At 37.1% G+C, this 24,379-nt stretch overlaps 1 protein-coding gene across 1 annotated transcript in view; it reads left to right on the forward strand.

Annotated features, from left to right (window-relative positions):
* Nucleotides 1-24,379, forward strand: part of ROBO1 (roundabout, axon guidance receptor, homolog 1 (Drosophila)) — a 1,299,652-nt gene that overhangs the window by 908,216 nt on the left and 367,057 nt on the right. Inside the window, exon 4 of the mRNA XM_010844344.1 lies at nucleotides 11,462-11,788. Within this exon, the coding sequence (XP_010842646.1) occupies nucleotides 11,462-11,788 (327 nt within the window). The remainder of the gene's footprint in view (nucleotides 1-11,461; nucleotides 11,789-24,379) is intronic.

The following is a 24,379-nucleotide window of genomic DNA, read 5'->3' on the forward strand; positions in this document are numbered from 1 at the left end:
CCTCTCTGGGAGGCTCTCCAAGATCAGCAAGTGGGTCTAACCCAGATTCCTTTCAAATTTCTTCTTCTGGGCTGGGACTCAGAGTGTGTAAAGTTTTTGCATGCCCTTTACCAGAAAAGTCTGTTTTCTGTAACCAAATATAAGGCCCTTTCGGCTTCAAAACCAGATATTCTGGGAGCTCATATTCCTGGAACAGGACCCCTGAGTTAGAGAGCCCAGTGTGGGGTTTAGGGGAAAATCTCAGCAATTGTGATTATCCTCCTGTTTGTGGGTCACATGCCTGGAGGTGTAGGTCTTCACTGTACTTCTGTGTCTCTGCCCATCTTTTCTGTCTGATTCTTGTTCCTGCTTTATAGCTTTAGTTATGGAAGATCTTCTCTGCTAGTCTTCAGGGCATTCTCATAGATACTTGCTCTGTCAGTTCAGTTCAGTCACTCGGTTGTGGGCAGCTCTTTGTGGATCCATGGACCACAGCACGCCAGGCCTCCCTGTCCATCACCAGCTCCTGTAGTCTACTCAAACTCATGTCCTTTGAGTCGGTGATGCCTTCCAACCATCTCATCCTCTGTCATCCCATCTCCTCCTGCCTTCAGTGTTTCCCAGCATCAGGGTCTTTTCAAATGAGTCAGTTCTTCCCATCAGGTGGCCAAAGTATTGGAGTTTCAGCTTCAGCATCAGTCCTTCCAATGAATATTCAGGATTTATTTCCTTTAGGATGGACTGGTTGGACCTCCTTACAGTCCAAGGGACTCTTGAGAGTCTTCTCCAACACCACAGTTCAAAAGCATCAATTCTTCGGCGCTCAGCTTTCTTCACAGTCCAACTCTCACATCCATACGTGACTACCAGATAAACCATAGCTTTGACTAGACTGACCTTTGTTGGCAAAGCAGTGTCTCTGCTTTTTAATATGCTGTCTAGGTTGGTCATAACTTTTATTCCAAGGAGTGAGTGTCTTTTAATTTCATGGCTGCAGTCACCATCTGCAGTGATTTTTACTTGCCCTGTAAGTAGTTGTAATTTTGATGTGCCTGTGAGAAGAGATGATCTTAGGGCCTTTCTGTTCCACCATTTTGGCCCTCTCAACCCTGCTCCATATTGTTTTAAAGCCTTTCTGTGTCTTTTAAAGTCTTGAAAATAATATATTTAATCAGTATATCTATATGGAATATTTTCCCCATGGAACAGAGATGCTTCCTCATAGATGACCTTAGAGGCAACATCTGATAATTCTTAGTAAAGCAACCTGGTTGGCTGTGCTAAGTGGTCTAGTTTTCTTTTATTTTGTTTTCATTCTCTTTTGAACATTTTTTAACTGGAATTGTGCCAGATCTTGCCAAGAACTTTATCAGTTCAGTTCATTTGCTCAATTGTGTGCAGCATACCAGGCTTCACTGAGCATCACCATCTACTGGAGCTTGCTCAAACTCATGTCCATCGAGTTGGTGATGCCATCCAACCATTTCATCTTCAGTCGTCCCCTTCTCCTCCTGCCTTCAGTCTTTCCCTGCATCAGGGTCTTTTCCAATGAGTGGCTCTTGGCATCAGGTGGGCAGACTTTTGGAGCTTCAGCTTCAGCATCAGGCCCTCCTATGAATATTCAGGGTTGATGTCCTTTATGATTGAGTGATTTGATCTCCTTTCAGTCCAAGGGACTCTCAAGAGTCTTCTCCACATACAGAGGGCTAACAAACACATGAAAAGATGCTCAACATCACTCATTATCAGAGAAATGCAAATCAAAACCACTATGAGGTACCATTTCACACCAGTCAGAATGGCTGCGATCCAAAAGTCTACACGCAATAAATGCTGGAGAGGGTGTGGAGAAAAGGGAACCCTCTTACACTGTTGGTGGGAATGCAAACTAGTACAGCCACTATGGAGAACAGTGTGGAGATTCCTTAAAAAACTGGAAATAGAACTGCCTTATGATCCAGCAATCCCACTGCTGGGCATACACACTGAGGAAACCAGAAGGGAAAGAGACATGTGTACCCCAATGTTCATTGCAGCACTGTTTATAATAGCCAGGACATGGAAACAACCTAGATGTCCATCAGCAGATGAATGGATAAGCAAGCTGTGGTCCATATACACAATGGAGTATTACTCAGCCATTAAAAAGAACACATTTGAATCAGTTCTAATGAGGTGGATGAAACTGGAGCCTATTATACAGAGTGAAGTAAGCCAGAAGGAAAAACACCAATACAGTATAATAACACATATATATGGAATTTAGAAAGATGGTAACAATAACCCTGTGTACGAGACAGCAAAAGAGACACTGATGTATAGAACAGTCTTATGGACTCTATGGGAGAGGGAGAGGGTGGGAAGATTTGGGAGAATGGCATTGAAACATGTAAAATATCATGTACGAAACGCGATGCCAGTCCAGGTTCGATGCACGATACTGGATGCTTGAGGCTAGTGCACTGGGACGACCCAGAGGGATGGTATGGGGAGGGAGGAGGGAGGAGGGTTCAGGATGGGAACACATGTATACCTGTGGCGGTTTCATTTCGATATTTGGCAAAACTAATACAATATTGTAAAGTTTAAAAATAAAATAAAATTTAAAAAAAAAGAGTCTTCTCCAGCACCACAAATCTTAATGCAACATAGGCACAATATACAGTTAGACTGATGGATAAGAGGGTGCGAGAATTTAGACTTTTAATACACAAATATTTTTGTTTGGTGTTTTATTGAAAATAAAATTCTCTTAGTTGCATGTTAATTGGGAATTTTATGAAAGGGCAGATAGCAAGCATGAACTCAGCCAAACAGCTCAACCCTCCAACCCCTTTGTCACAGCTTATAGCAAAATCCTGGCTGATTTGACTCAGCTGAGGCAGTTCTTGCAGTTAATGCCATAGTAGCTTCTGTACGATCATATTATTAAAAATAGGGGGATGGGCAAGCAATATTGTTTCTAAAATTTAACTTATGCTGCTGTCTGTCTATCTCACCTCTCTGGGGAAACCACCATATGATATTAGATTCTGTAGAAATATTGCACAAACACCAGGGATTAACTCCTGGATTTTCATTTTGGTCTATTTTGGTGATCATTTTAGATGGTAACAGACAGTAGCAATGGCATTCAGTTAATTACTGAGATTATTCTAAGTTTTGACTAGAGAAGATCCCTCTTCCCCCATTTGCTATGTGGAATTATAATCAAGGGGAATTAGGATGGAGCAAAGTACCTAAGGAAAATGGTGTGATCCATTAATCATATAATTATTTTAATGCATTCTGTATTCCTTTACTCTGTATAATTTAGGTGAAATTACCTAAATTTTCTGTAGAATGAGCTCTGTTTTTCTAGTTGGAGTCAGCATCAGTATTTGGGAAACCTGGATAACTCAATAGAGAGAATGTTTATGTCTGCTCCCTACACAGTGAGTGATTAATAGGTGTTGTCTTCTTATTTCTAACAAATATCTCTTTGTAGGATGAAATTCTGACAGGAAAATTATAGGATTGGTGCCCATGATAGAATTTATGTTAATAATTGGAGGCCTTTTGCTTCTTAAGATGTAAATGGAGCTTAAATAAAAAGGTTAAGGAGGCAAAGCCCTTTTAAGAATATAGGTACTTCTTTACAAATATGGGTATGTTGTCAAGGCAGTATATATTCTACCCCCACCCTTGGGCAAATGTCACTGAATTGTCTATTAATATTCATTGTACATCTGTCATGTGCTCATTGAACTTGTTTCTCATGTGCTTTTAGCAATAGTACAAGCATTCTTGTGATGCAAGATGTTTTAATATAATATATGATACAAATGGATATTTTAATCATTTTAGGTTTTCTTATTTTACCTACCAAGGAATAGGAAAAAGAAATTTGGATCAAAACAAGAATTTGTTAATAAAATAAATAGTGCTTCTCTCAATCTACTAAGAAACAGACTTGAAAACATAAACAGACAAAACCCTGAGACATGTATTACTGCTTATACTAGAAAAGAATAAAACCATACATTTGAAAAAGTAAAATTATATATTTATATGTTTTGTATACCTCGATAGAATATTAGAAAGTCAGTCTCTTAAATGGTTACTTACTTTCGTTTCTGCAAATGTGTGCCTAAAAGGGGGGAACACTTTATATCCAACTAGGAGTTTAATTCCCTCGTAATAAATCTCATGTGACTTTGATATATTTCCTTGAAATACTTAGCACTTACGTGTGTATCTTTTTCCAGCTGTGGTTGTGTAAATATTTAGATATTTCAGTCACTTATGTTTATATTTTATCTTCCAACTGGGCAGTTGTTGAAGGAATCCTGCCCTGCCTTTTTCCCTGATGCTGCCCTTGCCTGGAGTCAATTGTGTTATATTCCCAAGGTTCCACCAGGATTCCTGCCAAGGGCAGTTGACATTATCATCCTAGTTCCTTGTTAAAAACCTTACTCCATCAACCTCTTTCTTATTTTACCCTCTCTTCTTTTTAACTTTTTTAGTTTCTTAGGCAAAATTTGAATTTCGTTTTGCCTAGTGTAATATAAACCTTTTATTATATAAAAAATGCTCAAATTAACATAACTAAAATGGTGGTTTGGAGAAGGCAATGGCACCCCACTCCAATACTCTTGCCTGGAAAATCCCATGGACGGAGGAGCCTGGTAGGCTGCACTCCATGGGGTCGCTAAGAGTCGGACACGACTGAGTGACTTCACTTTGACTTTTCACTTTCATGCATTGGAGGAGGAAATGGCAACCCACTCCAGTGTTCTTGCCTGGAGAATCCCAGGGACAGAGGAGCCTGGTGGGCTGCCATCTATGGGGTCGCACAGAGTCAGACATGACTATAGCGACTTAGCAGCAGCAGCAGAATGGTGGTTGTTGGATGGTTTATAGGAACTCTGAATTTATGATTGAAGAAAGAAGGCTTTTTATGAATCGTGTGTCAAGAATATTGTATAAAGAGAGCTGCTTTGATGATGTGGAGATGGACACAATGTTTAAGGAAAAAGATTGCAGTAACTAGGGGTCTTTCATTAACTCTCTTCTGAGATTTATCTGTGCTCTTCCCTACTTATTCTTGGTGTAACTCTCTCAAGGTCCTTTGAGAAAGTGAGGCACAGTGATTCATAGAAGTTGGGTGGCTTTTCCTTCAAAGCATGTTGGTGGAAATTAATAGGAATCAGTGGTATTTACCTTTAATTGTGCAAACAGTATGTAGAAATTGAGGTTTCTCAAATATTAAAAACTGATAATATAGGATAGCTACTCAGAACTGCAAGCTCATATTGGAGAAGATTACACAGTACAAGGAATGATTTATATTCTCATTCATTCATCATGAAAGTCTTTACTGAGTTAAGTGACTATGGAATCATATGATTTACAGTTAGATATTCTGATTGTCTGGGAAAAGAACATTAGATGTCATCAGGTTTGACTGCGTCTTGCTGTTTTTTTAATCTACCTTTTAAAATTAAATTAAAAATTAAAATTAACATCTTGTAGCATTGGAAGCAAGAGTGGACAAAGCCTGTTTCTCTTTAGATTTTAACTAATTAATCCTAGCAATGTTTATGGAATAGTGGGAAAGAGCAAGGATTTTGAATCTGATTTTAGACTTGGATCGCAGCACTGCCACCTTCCAGCTGAGTGACAGCAGGGAGTCTCAGTCCCCGAATGTGGATACCAGATAACAACACCGCACCTCATAAAGATGCTGTTTGTGATAAAGGAGATGATGGACATTTCATATTTGTTTTTTTTTCCATTTGCTTTCTTCCTTAGACATGATAATAAATAATAACTTATTATGGTTTTTATAGAGATAATGATTGCCATTTATAATTGTTACTATTGAGGTTGTAAATGTCACTGGAATTAGAAAGCTCCTTTCTTCAAGGTTCTATATTATGAGAAATGTTGCATTTCTGTTTTTTATTATGATTTCCAAAGGTTTTGGCTCTTCTGTCAAATAACTTTTTTTTTTTTTTTTTGCTATTCATTCTCTTTGGATGCTTATATGCTAACAGAGTGTGTTTTCATTTGAAATGTATTCCTCAGAAACAAAGTTCAGTGGGATGTCTTGCAAAGAGAAAAATAAAAACAGTTCAATGGCCAAATAAGTTTGAGAAATGCCACGTATTATATTCTTCTTCTAGCACACATAATATGCATTAGCAAGATTAAAAGACTCTGAGAACCGCAGTTCTCTTTTTTGAGCAAACAAGCTGAGAAAAGAGTATTCCACAGAGCATTTTGAAAGTTTAGCCTTTAATAGAACAGAGAGCATTTTTATTGCTGAAACTCTTTACTGAATGCTGCTGTACAAACATCATGGTGAAAACTTGGGCCCGAGTTCTCCACTTCCAGAGGCATGCTGGCCATGGGCCAGGTGTATGGGGCCATAGGTTAGACACGGAGAGAGTCCTGAGCTCCACTGTATTTTCATGGAGCCTGGGTGATCTCCAGTTTCTGTAATTGGCCGTTACTTCCTCTATCCACTCTCCCTAGACAGATTTATTCCTTCCCAGGGTTTCAGTCTCCAGCTTGATTCTCATCTAGAGATCCAGCTGAGATTTTTTTTTTCCTTGAGGTCTGGATATTTCATTGGCAACTAGTTGTCTTCATTTGTATATTCTGGAAGTATCCCGAACTCTCCATGACTCATGCTGAATAAATCATCTCTGTCCTTCTTCCTCTGACCATAGTCACTCTTTTATTCTGGACCTTCACTGGGGCTGCCCTTCACCCATTGCTCAGACCAGAATCTTGAACTTTCTCTACCCGCTGCTTCTCCTCCACCTTGGGCATTTTTCATTTCCGTCTTTTTCCAAATTGCCAGTGAGTAGATCCTTTTGATATTGTAACTGTCTCTAGAGTCTACCTTCTATCTTCCTTTCTGTCATTCAAGATCCAAGTACAAGCTTTCAGAATTTATTATTGAAAGAGTGCGAAAGTATCCTAAAATCTCTTCCTAGCTAGTTGCTGCATTCTAGTTTCATAGTACCAATAGTGACCTTTTTAATACCAAACTTGAGCATGCAGTCCCTTGCTTACAGTATTTGAATGTTCTTATTGCCACATTGGGAATTTCCTGGTGGCTCAGAGGATGAAGCATCTGCCTGCCATGCGGGAGACCAGGGTTCGATCCCTGGGTTGGGAAGATCCCCTGGAGAAGGAAATGGCAACCCACCCCAGTATTCTTGCCTGGAGAATTCCATGGACAGAGGAGCCTGGCTGGCTACATTCCACGGGGTCGCAAAGAGTCGGACACGACTGAGCGAGTTCACTTCACTTCATTTCATTGCCACATTACCTGCCTCCTGAGAAATCTGTATGCAGGTCAAGAAGCAACATTAGAACTGGACATGGAACAATGGACTGCTTCAAAATTGGGAAAAGCTGTATATTGGTACCCTGCTTATTCAACTTATATGCAGAGTGCATCATGCGAAATGCTGTGCTGGATAAAGCACAAGTGGGAATCAGGATTGCTGGGAGAAATATCAATAACCTCAGATATGCAGATGACACCACCCTTATGGCAGAAAGTGAAGAGGAATGCAAGAGCTTCTGATGAAAGTGCAAGAAGACAGTGAAAAAGCTGGCTCAACATTCAGAAAACTAAAATCATGGCATCTGGTCCCATCACTTCGTGGCAAATAGATGGGGAAACAGTAAGAGACTTTATTTTTGGGGGCTCCAAAATCACTGCAGATGATGACTGCTGCCATGAAATTAAAAGATGCTTACTCCTTGGAAGGAAAGTTATGACCAACCTAGACAGCACAGTAAAAAACAGAGACATTACTTTGCCAACAAAGGTCCGTCTAGTCAAAGCCATGGTTTTTCCAGTAGTCATGTATGGATGTGAGAATTGAACTATAAAGAAAGCTGAGCGCCAAAGAATTGATGCTTTTGAACTGAGGTGTTGGAGAAGACTCTTGAGAGTCCTTTGAAATGCAAGGAGGTCAAACCAGTTAATCCTAAAGGAAGTCAATCCTGAATATTCATTGGAAGGACTGATGCTGAAGCTGAAGCTGAAACTCTAATCCTTTGGCCACTTGATGGGAAGAACTGATGGATTGGAAAATATCTTGGTGCTGGGGAAGATTGAAGGCAGGAGGAGAAGGGGACAGAGGATAAGACAGTTGGATGTCATCATTGACTCGATGGACATGCATTTGAGCTAGCTCTAGGAGTTGGTGATGGACAAGGAGGCCTGGCGTGCTGCAGTCCATGGGTCATAACTGACACGGACACGACTGAGCGACTGAACTGACTGAACTGAACCAATTGCCTTCAGTTAGGTTCCAGAACTTTGGCTTGACGTACAAAGCCCATCACATTACTGCTTCATCAGGCATGGGCATCATAATCTCTGATGTCCGCCTAAACTGAGATCACACAAGTCACTGTAATCTTCTATATCTGTGCTTCTGAATGAAATCCTCTTTCTTTTCTTCCTGACTCATTTTTTTAAGACTCGCCTCAAGTTTCTTATGTTGGCATGCCTCTCTCAGGCAGTCTTAAAGTGCCCATTTTTTGTATTCTCATAGCAACCTATACATGTCACTTTCTTATCTAAAATACACTTTCAGGATATAAATAAAATCTACTTAAATATATATGGCCTCAGCAGTTGATCCTCATTAGCATCCAGCTTTCATAATTAGAGCCAAAATAAAGGCCAGTAATATAGTATAATGCTGTATTTTCTGGAGCTTTCCAGTACTTGTATTTGGGTAATCTTAAATTCAATTTAAATTTCGTTTGCCATCAGTATAGCTTTTGTGAAAGACCACGAATTTCCAAGTTATTTTTCCCCATGTTGCTGGCTTATTTCCTCCACTTCTAGAGCCTGGTTACATTTAAAAGATTTATGATATGTTGTATATCATGCACTGAACTAAAGCTATTTCTCAGTATTTCAGATTACAAAACTATTACTCAATATTTCAGATTATATGTTTGTTGTTTCATGGTGGACATAAGCAAATAATAGATCTTTTAGTTTCATCATTCATCATTTCGTTAGGAAATAGTAACTGTAGTAATTACAAATTAGAGCCATAAATAAACTCCATGCAGCGTTTATAGTCTAGTAGAGGTTAAACAGTGTGTATATATGGTTACAATTTAAAAATAAAATCTTTTGGGACTTCCCTGGTGAACCAGTGGCTAAAACTCTGCACTCCCAAGCCAGGGGGACCGGATTCAATCCCTGGTCAGCGAACAAGATCCCGCATGCTGCAACTAAGAGTTCACAGATGCGACTGAAGATTTCGCATACCCCAGTGAAGATTGAAGGCCACATGCCGAAATTAAGACCTGGCACAGCCCAATAAATAAAATATAAAATTAAAAAATATTAAAATTAAAAAATTGACAAAAAATAAAAATGAAATATTGAAGTATTTTCATACAGAGCATGATAAATAAGCTTCAGATCATTCCACTCAAATAAGGGTTTGCTGTTAGCACTTTTTGTTTACTTAACATGTATTTATTGAATGTGTGGTGTGAACAATCTGCCACGTATAAGAGAAGAAACCGTGAGCAAAATTAGACCCGCAGAACTTCAGAGTAATGGGAGAGACAGTGTTCAAGGCATCTAGCGAATAAATTTAAAATATAATTCTCATATTTTACCACAGGTAATTTCATACCCTTGCTAAAAAGAAGCATTTAAATTTTGTGGTAAAGGTCAGAGAAGGTAGAGATTTGAAAGAGGAATGGGTATCCACTAGAATAACATCTTTTTGAGACCAGACCCTAAGGCAGGCATAGGCCTTGGAAGGAGAAAGCTTAATATGGCACAAACAGAAAACTCAGGTGAAGAAAGCAGAGAAAGCAGCAGAATAGCAAGGGTCCTGAGAGCTAGATAGGGAAATGAACACAGTCTCCAGTAGGTCTTGTTAAAGACTTTAAGAGCAATGAGTTTATTTTAAGAGTCACCGAAATAGGGGAGGACCCAGATTGTATTTACACTTCAAAGCCTTCATTTGGCTGCATTGAAGTGAAGCTATTTAAGAGCGTTCCTAAATCCTGGTGGGAATCTACAGCAGTTTGATCTGGGATGGTAACTGGCTGTACAGATTGCGATGAGTAAATTGATTTGAGAAATTTGAGGGAAGATTAAGGAACAGAAAGAGGTGTCAAGCAAGACTGCTTTCTACTTTTCTTTGTTCATTGAGATTGGAACACTAGATGAGAACAAGGTTTAAAGTTTGGTTGTTGAAGTTGAGAAACCTTTAAGATTTTTACATATTAAATCTATCCATGGCAACAGTAAGGTAGGAACATTAAAAATATGAAAGTTGATCCCTGTTTTAGTGATTACAATCTCATTGGAAAAAATAAGGCACAAACAAAATATTTAAATGACAGTCTCAGGACTTTGCTTATTAAGCAATACGTGTGATCTAGAATGTAGCTCCTCACCTAATATCCTTTTCCACTTAATATTGAATTATTTAAACTCAATTATGTAACATTTCATCTTTAAAATCTACTAAAGTAATAAAATCATGATTGGAGACTAATGAACTTAATTTATTGAATAAAAACTCTGGGAAAGTATATATGCATGTATATATAAATATGTATATATAACACATGTGTGTGTTGTATGTGTGTGTGTGTGTGTGTGTGTGTGTGTGTGTGTATGTATGGGGCTTCCCAGGTGACACTAATGTTAAAGAATCTGTCTGCATTACAAGAGAGTTTGATCCTTGGGTTGGGAAGATTCCCTGGAGTAGGAAATGGCAATCCGCTCCAGTATTCTTGCCTGAAAAATTCCATGGACAGAGGAGCCTGGCAGGCTACAGTCCATAGGGTTACAGAGAGTTGGACATGGCTGAGCAATCCTTATGTGTGTGTATATATATATATGTATTAATATATTTATGTACATGTATTTATTATTTAGAAAGATATAAAAGTCTATATAAAGTTCCATCTTGCATATTTCAACATAAATGTTCATTAATATATAGCATATGTTTTACTAAAGTGTTGATTGATGTTGCATTGAAGAGGAGATTCCAGGAAGCCATGCCATTATTTGTAACGGTCAACAATTCTCTAACACATTCCTCTGCAAAAACAGGCACGTACATGGTACAAACAGACAGGGTGATGGCTTCTGAAACAGGGGATTTGGAGAGTAGACGGGATTTGTACAGACAGAGATTTAGCAAGAGCACTTTCTAAGTGGAGAGTCAAAAGGATTCAGGAATTAGAAAGTATGGTTAAAGTAGACACCAGAAGGATTAGTAGACACCAGAAGGATTAGTAGACACCAGAAGGTGTCTAGTAGACACCAGAAGGATTAGTTAGGAAGGTTAGGAAGAGTAGGTCAATACTGTGCAGTGTTTATTGGATGGTAGTGCTAATGCCTGGGCTTTTGAAATAAGACTTTTAATTGTTTTCAAGTTGATGATATGAAGCTATTTTGTCAATTCTTCTGCAGGCTCCCGTCTTCGTCAGGAAGATTTTCCACCTCGTATTGTTGAACACCCGTCAGATCTAATTGTCTCAAAAGGAGAACCTGCAACTTTGAACTGCAAAGCTGAAGGTCGCCCCACACCCACCATTGAATGGTACAAAGGTGGGGAGAGAGTGGAGACAGACAAAGATGACCCTCGCTCACACCGAATGTTGCTGCCAAGTGGATCTTTATTTTTCTTACGTATAGTGCACGGACGAAAAAGTAGGCCTGATGAAGGGGTCTACGTCTGTGTAGCAAGGAATTACCTCGGAGAGGCTGTGAGTCACAATGCATCGCTGGAGGTAGCCAGTAAGTAAAATGGGCTTTTAGTGTTGGGGAGCACGTGGCCTGTGAGTTGGTGGAGGGATGGCAGCGTGGGATCGTTTACCTTGTTCATCACAGGCTTTACCTGAGGAAGATCTGTAGCTTTATATGTGTGTATCGTCCACTATTTATTTGAATTTTCTGAATTTCTCATCCTAGCTGGTTATTCCAGCTAAATTGGGATTCATACATAGTTGTGAACTGTTTTACCTAATTTTTTTTGAAATTTAAGAACATTTTTATTTTATAATGGACTATGAGTTGACTTACAGTTTTGTGTTAGTTTCAGGTGTACAGCAAAGCGATTCAAGTATACATATATCTATTCTTTTTCAAATTCTTTTCTCCTTTAGGTTTTTTATAGTATTGAGCAAATGTCCTTGTGTTGTGTTTTACCTTTTGGAACTGTTTTCTGTTGAAGATGCTCACTGAAACTGATTTATTCCCCTCCTTTGTTCCTTTTAAATATATAGAGTATGAGGATGTAAGACGAATACTGTAAGATATTTTTCGTTTGTCTTCGTTAGGAGAAATACTTTCGACTGGTAGTGGAAGTTATGGTTTTAAACTGTTTCCAGTTGTCAGAACTATATTATACTTTGGGTAAAGCTAAGTCTAGAGAAATGTATATATTTGCCTCATACTTTATCATCTTTGCTACACTGTAGTGCACCCTGAGAGGAAAACATGTGATGGGAATCCTTGGGTGGCTGATGGTTCAGTATATTTATACAGATAAAAAAGGCCACTCGTTTGAAATTATCTCAAAAAGGATTTGGTTAACTAATGATTCAGTTGTTATATCTAGAGTCTAGATGTGTAATGTATTGTATTTGAATTAGAAACAGGCTTTTCTTATTTTCAATAAGGATTCAAGAGTCAGAAAATTTCATTCCCTTGAAAGAATCCTGCTGAGCATATGTATATATGACAGAAATTGAGAATTGTGTATGGATTAGAGAGACAAATGAAATTAGATCTAATTCACTTTAAATTTGACTATCTATAACTATATATGAAACTATATATGTAACTATGTCTATTTTTATATATAATATTTTATAAGGTGATTGATATTTTAATATAATGGGCTTCCATTGTGGCTTAGCTGGTAAAGAATCCATCAGCAATGCAGGAGACCTGGGTTCAATCCCTGGGTTGGAAACATCCCCTGGAGAAGGCAAAGGCTACTCATTCCAGTGTTCTGTCCAGGAGAATACCGTGGTGGGGTTACAAAGAGTCGGACATGACTGAGTAACTTTCACTTTCACTTTCTTTCACGTTCAAAATTCTAGTTATGTAATCAATTTTCATAATCTTTAGCATTACATAGATTACATTATATAGAATCACAGATAATTATGAAATTATAAACATAGAAAGGGATTTACAGAATATTACAACTCAATCATATTATTAATGTGGAATCATTTCCAAAAAACCTAGATGATATGATTCACACTCACAGAGCCATGTAATACTGAATACTTGAGACAGAAAGCCAAAGATATCTTATATGAGCATAAAACTTAATTAGATAGAATAAAAAAACATTGAATCATTTAAAACTATGTCGAAACTAGACATTCACATTTTTAAAACATTTACTTGAAACCCAACTTTATATTTCTCTATTTGAAGTTAACTGATAATTAACTTACTGTACTCTCTTTTATTGCTTTGATTCTCAAGATAGATCTTAGAGCTAAATCAGTGATATGTAGAAAAGCTGGAATCACAACAGAATGTTTTCTTTTTCTTTGTATGTCTATTTTTTAAACTCAACTTTAAATGTAGCACAAGCAAAAGAATGTAAAGGTTCAACTTATTTATAAGAAGACATATGTTTTGCCAAAGACATCTTTTAAACTTACATTAACACTTTTCTAACTCTTGACACCATTATGTTTAAGAATAATTATTTTCTGTGAAGATAAGTATAAGTTAATATTTGAGAGCAAATTTAAATCAAGAAAGATGATGTCAGCCTAGATAACCTAGGCCAACTCTTGTATGTAGTACCTAAGGAACTAAAGACCAGGAGGGAAATCAGTGATTGTAACTTCTCTGGAATTATAATTGTTTATAAGAAATATGTAGCAACAGAAATATCAAAGATCATGTCATGTTTCTGTGTTATTATCTACTCTCCTTGCATTCTTGTCATTGTCAGAAGTTTTTTAAAAGTTGATAGACTTGAATTGAGTGTCTAAACGCTCACCCTCTATATCTTCCTTTTCAAAACACCTCTAGTTTTACCTCAGATGATCAAGATATCCTTAATGCATTGGGATTTAGAGACCTGTCTGTTTTAATCTGTCTTTTGTACAGTTATTTTAAAAGGTACTTTTAGTTTCCAGTTAAGTTCTTTTCCTAATGTAGACATTCCACAACCTTGAGAGTCCATTATGGGAAAAGTTCTTCCAGTCTCAGTCAACAAATATACGATTATGAAATTGAAACCAGACAGAAGATCATTATATAACTTTTACCAGTGAAATACTCTAATACACAGTCCCTTAATGCATAGTTCACAAATCTTAGTGGGATAGTCCTGACACATTCCAAAATGTTTTCAAGCTCCAGAGGAAAAAAAATTATTATAATTTACTGAATAAAATTTAATGAAACTACTCTAGAAAATACTTTAAGATCTCATTCATTAACAATTCACACAGTCGGGAAGAGGAAAGTATATAGATATTATACATTTACCAAGTATAGTTTGGTATTAATGAGGGTAGTACAATAATAAGGATCCATATTAGTGATAATAATTATTTGAAAAAGCTTAAGTAGTGTTTGCTTCCAATAATTTTTATACTAGTTAAATTGAAAAAATTAAAAGGATGCTTTTGTTTAGATAAATTGTGTTGTTTGGACATGTAAGTTATATGGGAAACATTAACTTCTCTGTAGTTAATTTTTTCTTAAAAATCATGGTTCACTATACTACAAATAGATGTGTAGTAATTTAATTCACATATATTTCAGTTATCTATTTTAGCCAATGGTTACAGCTCATTCACCATTTTAACATATGTTTGCATTGTAAAATCAAAACTAGCCTTTTGTATGTTACATAAATACCAGACAGGAGGGTAGACAGGGAAACATGGGTCATATTTGCTGTAGGTTAAATCTATAAAGTATTATTATAGCTTGTGTTTATTATTTCCGGGAAAGTATTATTATTTTTTTATATTTTCTTAGTTTAGATGTTCAATAAGAGCTATTCTTCTTTCTCCCAAAGGCTCAAACACAGGAAGACAAAAGATTGCATCTAATTTCTTAGTGATTCTAAAGCCCAAAGTAATAGCATTAACAAAAGTGTCTTGAGACAACACTGGTTTCATAGCACAGTTGTTGGTAATGTCTTTAAAAACATTTATCTGTGTTTTATTTGCCTTTGAACCAAGTTTTACAGCTGTAACAACTGGATTACTTGGTTCCTAACAATTGTCAATCTCTCAAACAATGGCGAAAAATGGTATGGAATGTCATTTCAAACTTTTATTTTTGTATAGAAATAATAATATTCTTGTCTTTCATGTTTTTAATATTTATTTAAATTTAAATAATGCACCAAGAGGATTGTATTTATTGGTTATTTTTAGGATTATTTTTGTTTTCATTTAAATCCAATTATATTCAAGTTTGGTCTCCCAGGTGGCACAGTGGTAAAGAATCTACCTGCCAATACAAGAGACACAGGAGATGTGGGTTGGATCCCTGGGTTGAGAAGTTAGATCCTGGGTTGGGAAGATAGATCCCTTGGAGGAGGAAATGCCAACCCACTCCTGTATTCTTGCCTGGGAAATCCCATGGACAGAGGAGCCTGGCGGGCTCCAGTCCATAGGGTCCCAAAGAGTTGGACACAACTGAGCTTCCGAACATGCACATATAACAAAGTTGGACCCAGTGAAAAGCACTGACCAATCTTTAGGTGATGATATTTGCTATGTGGTAAAAGTTGTATTCTTGTTCTTGAAAAATCAATTTTGATGCAATTAAATTTATCTTGCACAATTATAAATTCTAAGAATTGGAACGCTAAGAAATATATGGTAGTCCATACACCTAGAGTTTCCATCCATCTTTGAAAGCTTATCTCTAAAGGTAAAATCATTTTTAATTACAGATACATTTTTAAATTTTATTTTTAAATTATTTTTCTTTACAAGCCAAGAATGATATATCTTGACGAGGACTTTAATTTGTAAATTTTTTTTTTTTTTTAAATCCATGGCTGCGCGCGGGGGCGGCGGGCAGCTGGGCCTTCCCCGGGGGCGCCTGGGCCCTTCGGGGGCGGGGCCCCGGGCTCCTGCCGACATCCCCCTGCGCACCTGCGTACCTGCCTGCTCCGTAATTTGTAAATTTAAAATATATTTCTCTAATTCTCTAAGACTTATAACTCACTGTTCATCTAATTCAGTTTTGAACTGAACTTTTTAAAACAGTCTTGCAAGTAGTATTTCTTGTTTGTTTTGAACTAGCTTTATTTGATAGTCTACTGAATGTTTAGAAAATGTTCTTTAATGCCCAACATTACCAAATTATTAAATACCAAGTTATTAAATTTAGTTCAACTTATGACTGGCGTAAATTGATAGCACAGTTTTTTGACCCAACTTATATTAATATGTAATTCAATCTTGGGTAATTGCATTGAATTTTAGGGAAAGTTAATTTGAACCTTGACCCTCATGCTTTCGATTGCAGAACATGTCTATGTCATCTGCTAAGCAGTGCATAGTCAGCATATGACTGTTTGTTTCCTATGTAAACTGTTTTCTCCTGAGGAAGAGAAATCCCTTCAGGCTAGGCGGTCATCTGCTGGCTGTCTTAGCAGCAAAACACAGAACTGTCTTTACAGAAAAAAATAATTTTGTACAATTAATCAGAGAGTAAGTCTTTCCAGATTTTATTAACTAGGATGCTTTTTAATAGTAATTACCTTGAGGTAGAATGTTTATATTTTAAAGTAATATTTTCCCACTACTGTCAATATATTGTGATCTTTCATCGATATTGTTATTAAACAATGCTTCTTAAAAGTGATTTAAGATTTGATTTATCTGATTTTCCTCATTTGGATAAAATGAGAAAGTGTACTGACCATGTATGCTAAGAGCCAGGCGTTAAACGGTAAACCACATTTTATTGTTAAAATATGTTTCTAAAATCTGAGCATGGAAGATGGAAGGATTACCCCTTTAGGTGAAATGGTTCAGATAAGCAGATAAAATCAGAATATGCCATCAAATTGACAATACTGACTGATTAATTGATGATTGATTATGCATCCAGTCAAGCTAACCCCTGTTATGGTTAGACACTAGTTATTCATTGAATATATATGTGCACACACACATGTTTTGTTCCCTGAAAGACTTATCTTTGAAATTGAGCTAGTTCTATATTGCATCTTTGAAAATATTTCTTGTTTCCTCTACTTAATCTGTATTTTTAAGCAACTTTGCAGTTCCATTCTTTGATCAGATTGTAAAACTTATATACATATAAATATATATGATTTTTATTTTCAGTATTCAAAGGAAAAATGTTAAAAACTCATTTAGTTTAGTGATTTTAAAATATCTTTCCACCTTCTGGCACACTTACATTCTAAAATACACTGACGTTTGTTGCAAAATTCACATATGATTAAATGAATTTATGCATATAAAGTGTGTAGCACAGTGTGAATGGCACATAATAATAAATCGTAAATCTAATTGTCAGTCTGTTGTTTCACTACTTTTTTCTCTTTCCCTGTATTGTGGTCAGACACTATGATCATTTATACAGAGGGAATCTAAATGTTTTTATATCAAAAATGGACTGACTCCATTTTGAATTTGAAGATTTTTGTGCTAATATAATAAAATTTAAATAAAATATTTCAGTAATTAAATTTTCTTGAATTAATTTCTGGTTAAGTACAGAGCATATGGAGTATATTAAATTCCATCTTGAGTTGAATTCCTGGTAGGAGAGATTTACCCTTAGCTTTAATTAGCATTGTTAATGCTAGACATGCAAATAATATTGACTTAAATAATTTTTTATTGTCGGAGAAGGCAATGGCACCCGACTCCAGCACTCTTGCTGGAAAATCCCATGGACGGAGGAGCCTGGTAGGCTGCAGTCCATGGGGTCGCTGAGGGTCGGACACGACTGAGCGACTTCACTTTCACTTTTCACTTTCATGCATTGGAGAAGGAAATTGCAACCCACTCCAGTGTTCTTGCCTCTCCCAGGGACAGGGGAGCCTGGTGGGCTGCCGTCTGTGGGGTCACACAGAGTCAGACACGACAGAAGCAACTTAGCAGTAGGGGCTAATGAAATAATTCATTTTGTAACTTTTACAGTTAGGAAAACATTAAATTATTCTTTTTGAATTCACATGTTTTTTCACTTAAGTAGGGAAGCAATATTGCTAAGTTCTGTGATATGATTATGTTTACTAACAACTTGAGTTTTTACCACCAATAGAATATAATTGTTCGTTATTGCTATTCCTAGTTAGTTCAGGCTGCTTTAAGAATACTGAGTACCATGTACTTACTGAACAAACAGAAACATTTCTCACAGTTCTAGAAGTTTGGAAGTTTGGAAGTTTGGAAGTTTGGAAGTTTGGAAGTTGAAGGCCAGGGTGCCAGCATGCTCAGGTTCTGGTGAGACTTCTCTTCCTGATGATGAGAAAGTTCTGGTTTCTATTCCTTTATAAGGCCTCCCATACCATCTCGGGGGCTCCATGCCTATGAATTCATTCCACCCTAATTACCTCCAAATATCATCATATTGGGGATTAAGATTTAAATATACACATTTGAGTGGAGTGGAGAGAAGAGGGGATACACAGACATTCTGTCCATAGCTGTCTTTAATAGCAGTTATTTGGAGATTTGATTTTATTAATTATTTACTTATTTATTCTGTAGCACCAGCTCTTGGGGCATGCAGGATCTTCACTGTGGTATGTGGGATCTAGTGCCCAACCTAGGGATTGAACTTGGGCCCCTGTATTGAGAGCACAGAATCTTAGCCATTGGACCACCATGAAAGTCCCATTTGGAGATTTTAAACTTGGATTTGCAGCTATTTGATCATCTTAAATAACTGAGAAATAAAAATCAGAAAACCAGGGAGAAAAATCATGCAATCTCAATGATGTAAGTAGTAAGCCCATCAGACCAAATGGTGCATCGAAATATCAGGTTTAAATTGTGTAAGGCATTGAGGATAGAAACATTATGTCTTCAAGTAAATATAGTGTGGATTTTGTGTTTGTTGAGATAAGTAAGCACAGCATCTTTTCATTAGGAGGAGACAGTTTTCATTTTCTTTGAAATTAGATAAAAACTTTCTTCTTTTCTTATTTTTGGTTTATCTTTCCAAAGAATATTTAGTACGAAGTGTAAAAGCAGAAGCCTGTATTCCATAACCCATGTGAAAGATGACATTGACAGAGAACATAAAGAGAAGGTTTGAGTTTCAATGGGTATTTTAGTCGAAAAGGACAAAGCCCATTGGCCATTTGAATGTGGGTGTTAGAGGAGGTAGCTGTCAGATAATGTACTATTTATTCATAAATAACCAACAGGTGATGTTCTATTTGTTAGTTAAACAAATCACAGGCTATAGGCACGTGTTCAGTTGATTTCTTAGGCAAATTTTTATTGTTTTTTCTTTGGTTCACAAATCTGTTATATTTAATCTTTAGCAAATTTGTAGAAATATCTTAGAGTGTGGACATGTTATACATTTTCTTTCCTTTACTCCCAGTCTCAGGTTAGAGAATATGATTAGCAAGTTTATAAAGATCATTTTTAAATAACTTAAAAATTATCTTTTATTTCTAAGTAACAGAACTAATATATGTTCTTTAGAGAACATACTTGCTCTTTTAAAATACATGTTCTTGTAGTATCATTTGCCCAGAGTTAACCACTGCTGAAAGTTGGGTGGATATCCTTCTAGATATCCTAACATCACTATGCATTCTCTAGGGAAACCTATTTACTATTCAATTAATATTCAGTCTTTTCTTAGATGGCAAAAAAAAAAAAAAGGAAGGCATTAGCTACATTGGAACACATCCCTATGTCATAAAGACTAAATGGAAGAGTTTAGCTCTCTAGATTGGATGCTGCAAAACAGCTTCCATCTGCTGAATATTACTATATACACCATCCTGGACCAGTTTCAATCCAGTAATCTTGGGGTTAAAGGTTACATATTCCGTCACCAGTCTCATGAGCCATTCCTTTTATTTTCTCAAAAAAGTAGCTGGTGTTTATATATGCTGAAAAGATGATTATTTCAACACCATTTGATGCTTAAATATAAAGTCTCTTGAGGCTTTCAGGAAATCAATTCAGTATTTACTTATTTATGGGAAATTCTTGGCAGTGTCTCCTCATATCAACAATGCTGTCTTTAAAAAATAATAAAATAACCAGGTAGATCTGGTTATCTCTTAAAATCTTTTCATCATACCACTGCTCCTTGTCATCCTCCTATTACTTATGATTTAAATGTTAGACATCTTTCTCACATACACAGACTAACGTGTGAATTATTTGTATTTATTTTAAATTATTTAAATTATTTTAAATTATTTAAATTATTAATGACAAGTGTATTCAATAAAATATACCTATACATTCTTAGTATAGTTAATTTTAATTGATGCAACATAAATTAACTTAAAACTTTCATTAATTATCAATTCAAAAAAAATTTTTTTTGTCATGTTAGAATAAAGCCCCATTGAATGTTTTGGGGGCACAAAAGTTCTTCCCTTAGTTACATAATATGGACATTAAAAGTCAGACATTAAATAAAAATATGAAGAATAACAAAATATAGTTTGTTCAAAAAATTGATATTTTCCCCAAAATAACTCTATCCAGGCATTCTGCTTAGTTTTTGCTATTCAATGGTAAACAAAAAGGAAAATGGTTTCTGCCTTCATAGAAATGACAATATAGTAGAAAGAGTGGGGTATGATGACAGAAAATAAGTAACTAACCCTACAAATAACTTTTTCCTCAAAATTGTCACATGTGCCAGAAGGATTAGTGGTAAACCAAGAGCAGAAATACACGTGGATGTTAGCAAGATGCAAAGTAAAAGAAAAGCATCTTAAAGGCCATGAGAAAGATAAAGTTAAGTATATTTGAGAAAATGAAAGATGGCTAATATGGCCTATGACTAGGGAAAACAGCTAGAGATATGGGCCAGGTCATGCAGGGTCTTGTAACTGGGTTAATGTTGTTGGAGTATATGTTCAGTGCAATGTTGTTGTCATTCAGTTGCTAAGTTGTGTCCCACTGTTGGCAAACCCATGCACTGCAGCATGCCAGGCTTCCCTGTCCTTCACTGTCTCCTTGAGTTTGCTGAAACTCATGTCCTTTGAGTCAGTGAGTCCATCCAACCATCTCATCCTCTCTCACCACTTCTCCTCTTGCCCTCAATCTTTCCCAGCATCATGGTCTTTTCCACTGAATCCGCTCTTCTCATCAAGTGGCCAAAGTATTGGAGCTTCAGCTTTAGCATCAGTCCTTCCAATGAATATTCAGGACTTAATTCCTTTAGGATTACCTTGTTTGAACTCCTTGCAGTTCAAGAGACTCTCAATAGTCTTCTCCAATACCACAGTTTGAAAGCATCAATTCTTTGGTGCTCAGCCTATATGGTCCAAATCTTAGATCCCTACATGAGTACTGGAAATATCATGGCTTTGCATATATGGACCTTTGTCGGCAAGTGATGTCTCTGCTTTTTAATACACTGTCAAAGTTTTTCATACCTTTTCTTCCAAGGAGCAAGTGTCCTTGCATTTCGTGGCTGCAGTCACCATCCACATTGATTTTGGAGCCCAAGAAAATGAAATCTGACACTGTTTCCACATTTCCCCCATCTATTTGCCATGAAGTGGTGGGACCAGATGCCATGATCTTAGTTTTTTGAATGTTGAGTTTTAAGCCAGTTTTTTTCACTCTCTTCTTTAAATTTTACCAAGAAACTCTTTAGTTCCTCTTCACTTCCTGCCACTCAAGTGGTATCATCTGCATATCTGAGGTTATTGATATTTTTCCCTGCAATCTTGATTCCAGCTTGTGCTTCTTCCAGCCCAGCGTTCCTCATGATGCACTCTGCATATAAGTTAAATAAACAGGGTGACAATGTACAGCCTTGACGTACTCCTTTCCTAATTTGGAACCAGTCCATTGTTCCATGTCCAGTTCTAACTGTTGCTCTTGTCCTGCAGATAGGTTTCTCAGGAGACAGACCATGTGGTCTAGTATTCCCATCTCATTAAGAATATTCCACTGTTCCACTGTGACCCACATAGTCAAAGGCTTTATGGTGGAGGTGACATGATCTGATTTATATTTTAAAACTTCACTCATGTGATGCTTGCTTGCTACATGAGTAGAGAATGGATTGCAGAATAATTGGGGGAGGTCAGTTAGGAAGCTATTGCAGTATTACAGACAGGGGAAGGTGCCAGTTAGATGTAGTAATGGAGATGAAAAGTGAAGATTAGATTTATAGATGGAAGACTTGGTTTAACTGTGTAGGGTGAGAGAGTAGAAGTTGAGATTTTACAAGAGATGCAACTGTTGCTGATGGTGAAGTCAAGGTTAAGTCTGTGACCATGAAGATGAGATTGAAAGTTTGGATTGGGTTTTGTTAGCTGTGGTTGGCTAACAGTAGCTCAGTATGCTGCAGCCCATCACATTTTCAAGAAATGACACTTTCCTCTGTACCCTCATTGTGGAATGTGCTTCTCTTCCTGTTTCACTGGTCATTCTGTTATAATCAGCTCAAGATTTACCTCCTCTGGAGCCATCTGTGATTCAAGTATTCGTTGACATTCCTGGCCCATTGTTTCAATGATGTGAACTAACATGTAACTTGAAGTGTTTAATATCATGAAACATCAGAATGCCACTTCAAGAAGCAATCTCATTTCCACTTCTTTGTAAAAGCAAGTGGTTCATATGATCTTAAACACTGATTTGAAGCCATGGCTCTTAGAATGCAGTCTCAGTATTGTTTCCCTGGGAGTTTTTCTTTCCAGGTTTTCCAACAGTTAATTGCTCTTTTGGGTGATGATATTACTCAGGAAATTTAGTTGACTTCCCCTAGTACAAAAAGTCAAAGGAGTTTTTTAGATTCTAAGATTGAAGGCAGGAGAAGGGGAGGACAGAGGATGAGATGGTTGGATGGCTTCACTGACTCAATGGACATGAGTTTGAGCAAACCGGGAGATGTTGAAGGACAGGGAAGCCTGGTGAGTTGCAGCCCATGGGTTGCAGAGTCGAACATGACTTAAAGACTGAACAACAACAAAATCTAGAATAGGCTCTCAGCAAAGTGACCCACTCTGAGTAAGTCAACCTGTGTTTATATTGTAGATAAGTATAAATATAAATGTAACTGGCTGATAAAAAACAAAGAGCTTTAAACTTCCTGATTGATAAGGAAACAATTAGTATTGATGGTACCTGAGGGGTTTCTCAAGAAACTTTACATATGCAAAACAGGACCTAATCATATTTATTTTTTCTTTCTGGATAGAGGGGACATACACGAAATAATTATTCTGTAAAGTAGAATTAATTGCCTTCCTGTACTTTGCCAGTAATCTGTATATGTAAAGCTTTTTCAAAGTCCAATATATTTATATTTAATGAAGCAAATTTGATGAGAAGTCAAAGGAAAATTACAGCATAGTAATGCTTTACATTACTTGTTACAGTCTTAGGCTTTCGTCTGTGGGTGATGAGATTTTTAAGAAAAAGTTAGAATAAGATTTCCCCTAGAAATCTGGGTGCTGCAATAACTAGGAATGGATAAGAAAGAAAAGAAAGCCATATGGATGGTAATGGCTCCAGCCATTTAGGGGAGGCAAACTCAGGAAGGATGTGGGAAGGATTGGGTCTGCTACAAGCAGCAGCTGTAGGTTCCTGCTCAAAATATGATCCATGGACCAGCAGCATTGGCATCACCTGGTAGCAAGTTAAAGATGCTGAAAGCAGAGCCCTGCTCAGACCACCTGAATCAGACAGTATACTTAAACAATATTTTAAGGCAACTCTATGCAAATTCCAGTTTGAGAAGCACTGGTGTACATTGTGCTGAACTGGAGTTCATAGATCCCGCTCATCCTGTAGAGCTCCAAACACCTTTTGGGAACTTGAGCCCAGTGTGGTTACTTGTGGGCTTCCCTGGTGGCTCAGAAGGTAAAGAATCTGCCCACAATGCAGGAGACCCAGGTTTGATCTCTGAGTTGGAAAGATCCCCTGGAGAAGAAATGGCTACCCTCTCCTGTATTCTTGCTTTTGGAATTCCATGGACAGAGTAACAGAGAAAGGGACTCAAGGAGAGGGGAGCAGGAGAGAGAGACAGAGACAGGGACAGAGAGAGAGACCATGTGCTGGAGAGGGGCGTTGGGTGGGTACTGATAGATTAGGGATAAGCTTAGAAGAGCAGAGAAATCCATTTGCCTGGATGAATAAGAAAAAAATGGTTTCCTCCACATGAATATTTACAGAT

This window comes from Bison bison, unplaced genomic scaffold (assembly GCF_000754665.1).
Source record: "Bison bison bison isolate TAMUID 2011002044 unplaced genomic scaffold, Bison_UMD1.0 scf7180017864200, whole genome shotgun sequence".
Taxonomy (NCBI): Eukaryota; Metazoa; Chordata; class Mammalia; order Artiodactyla; family Bovidae; genus Bison; species Bison bison.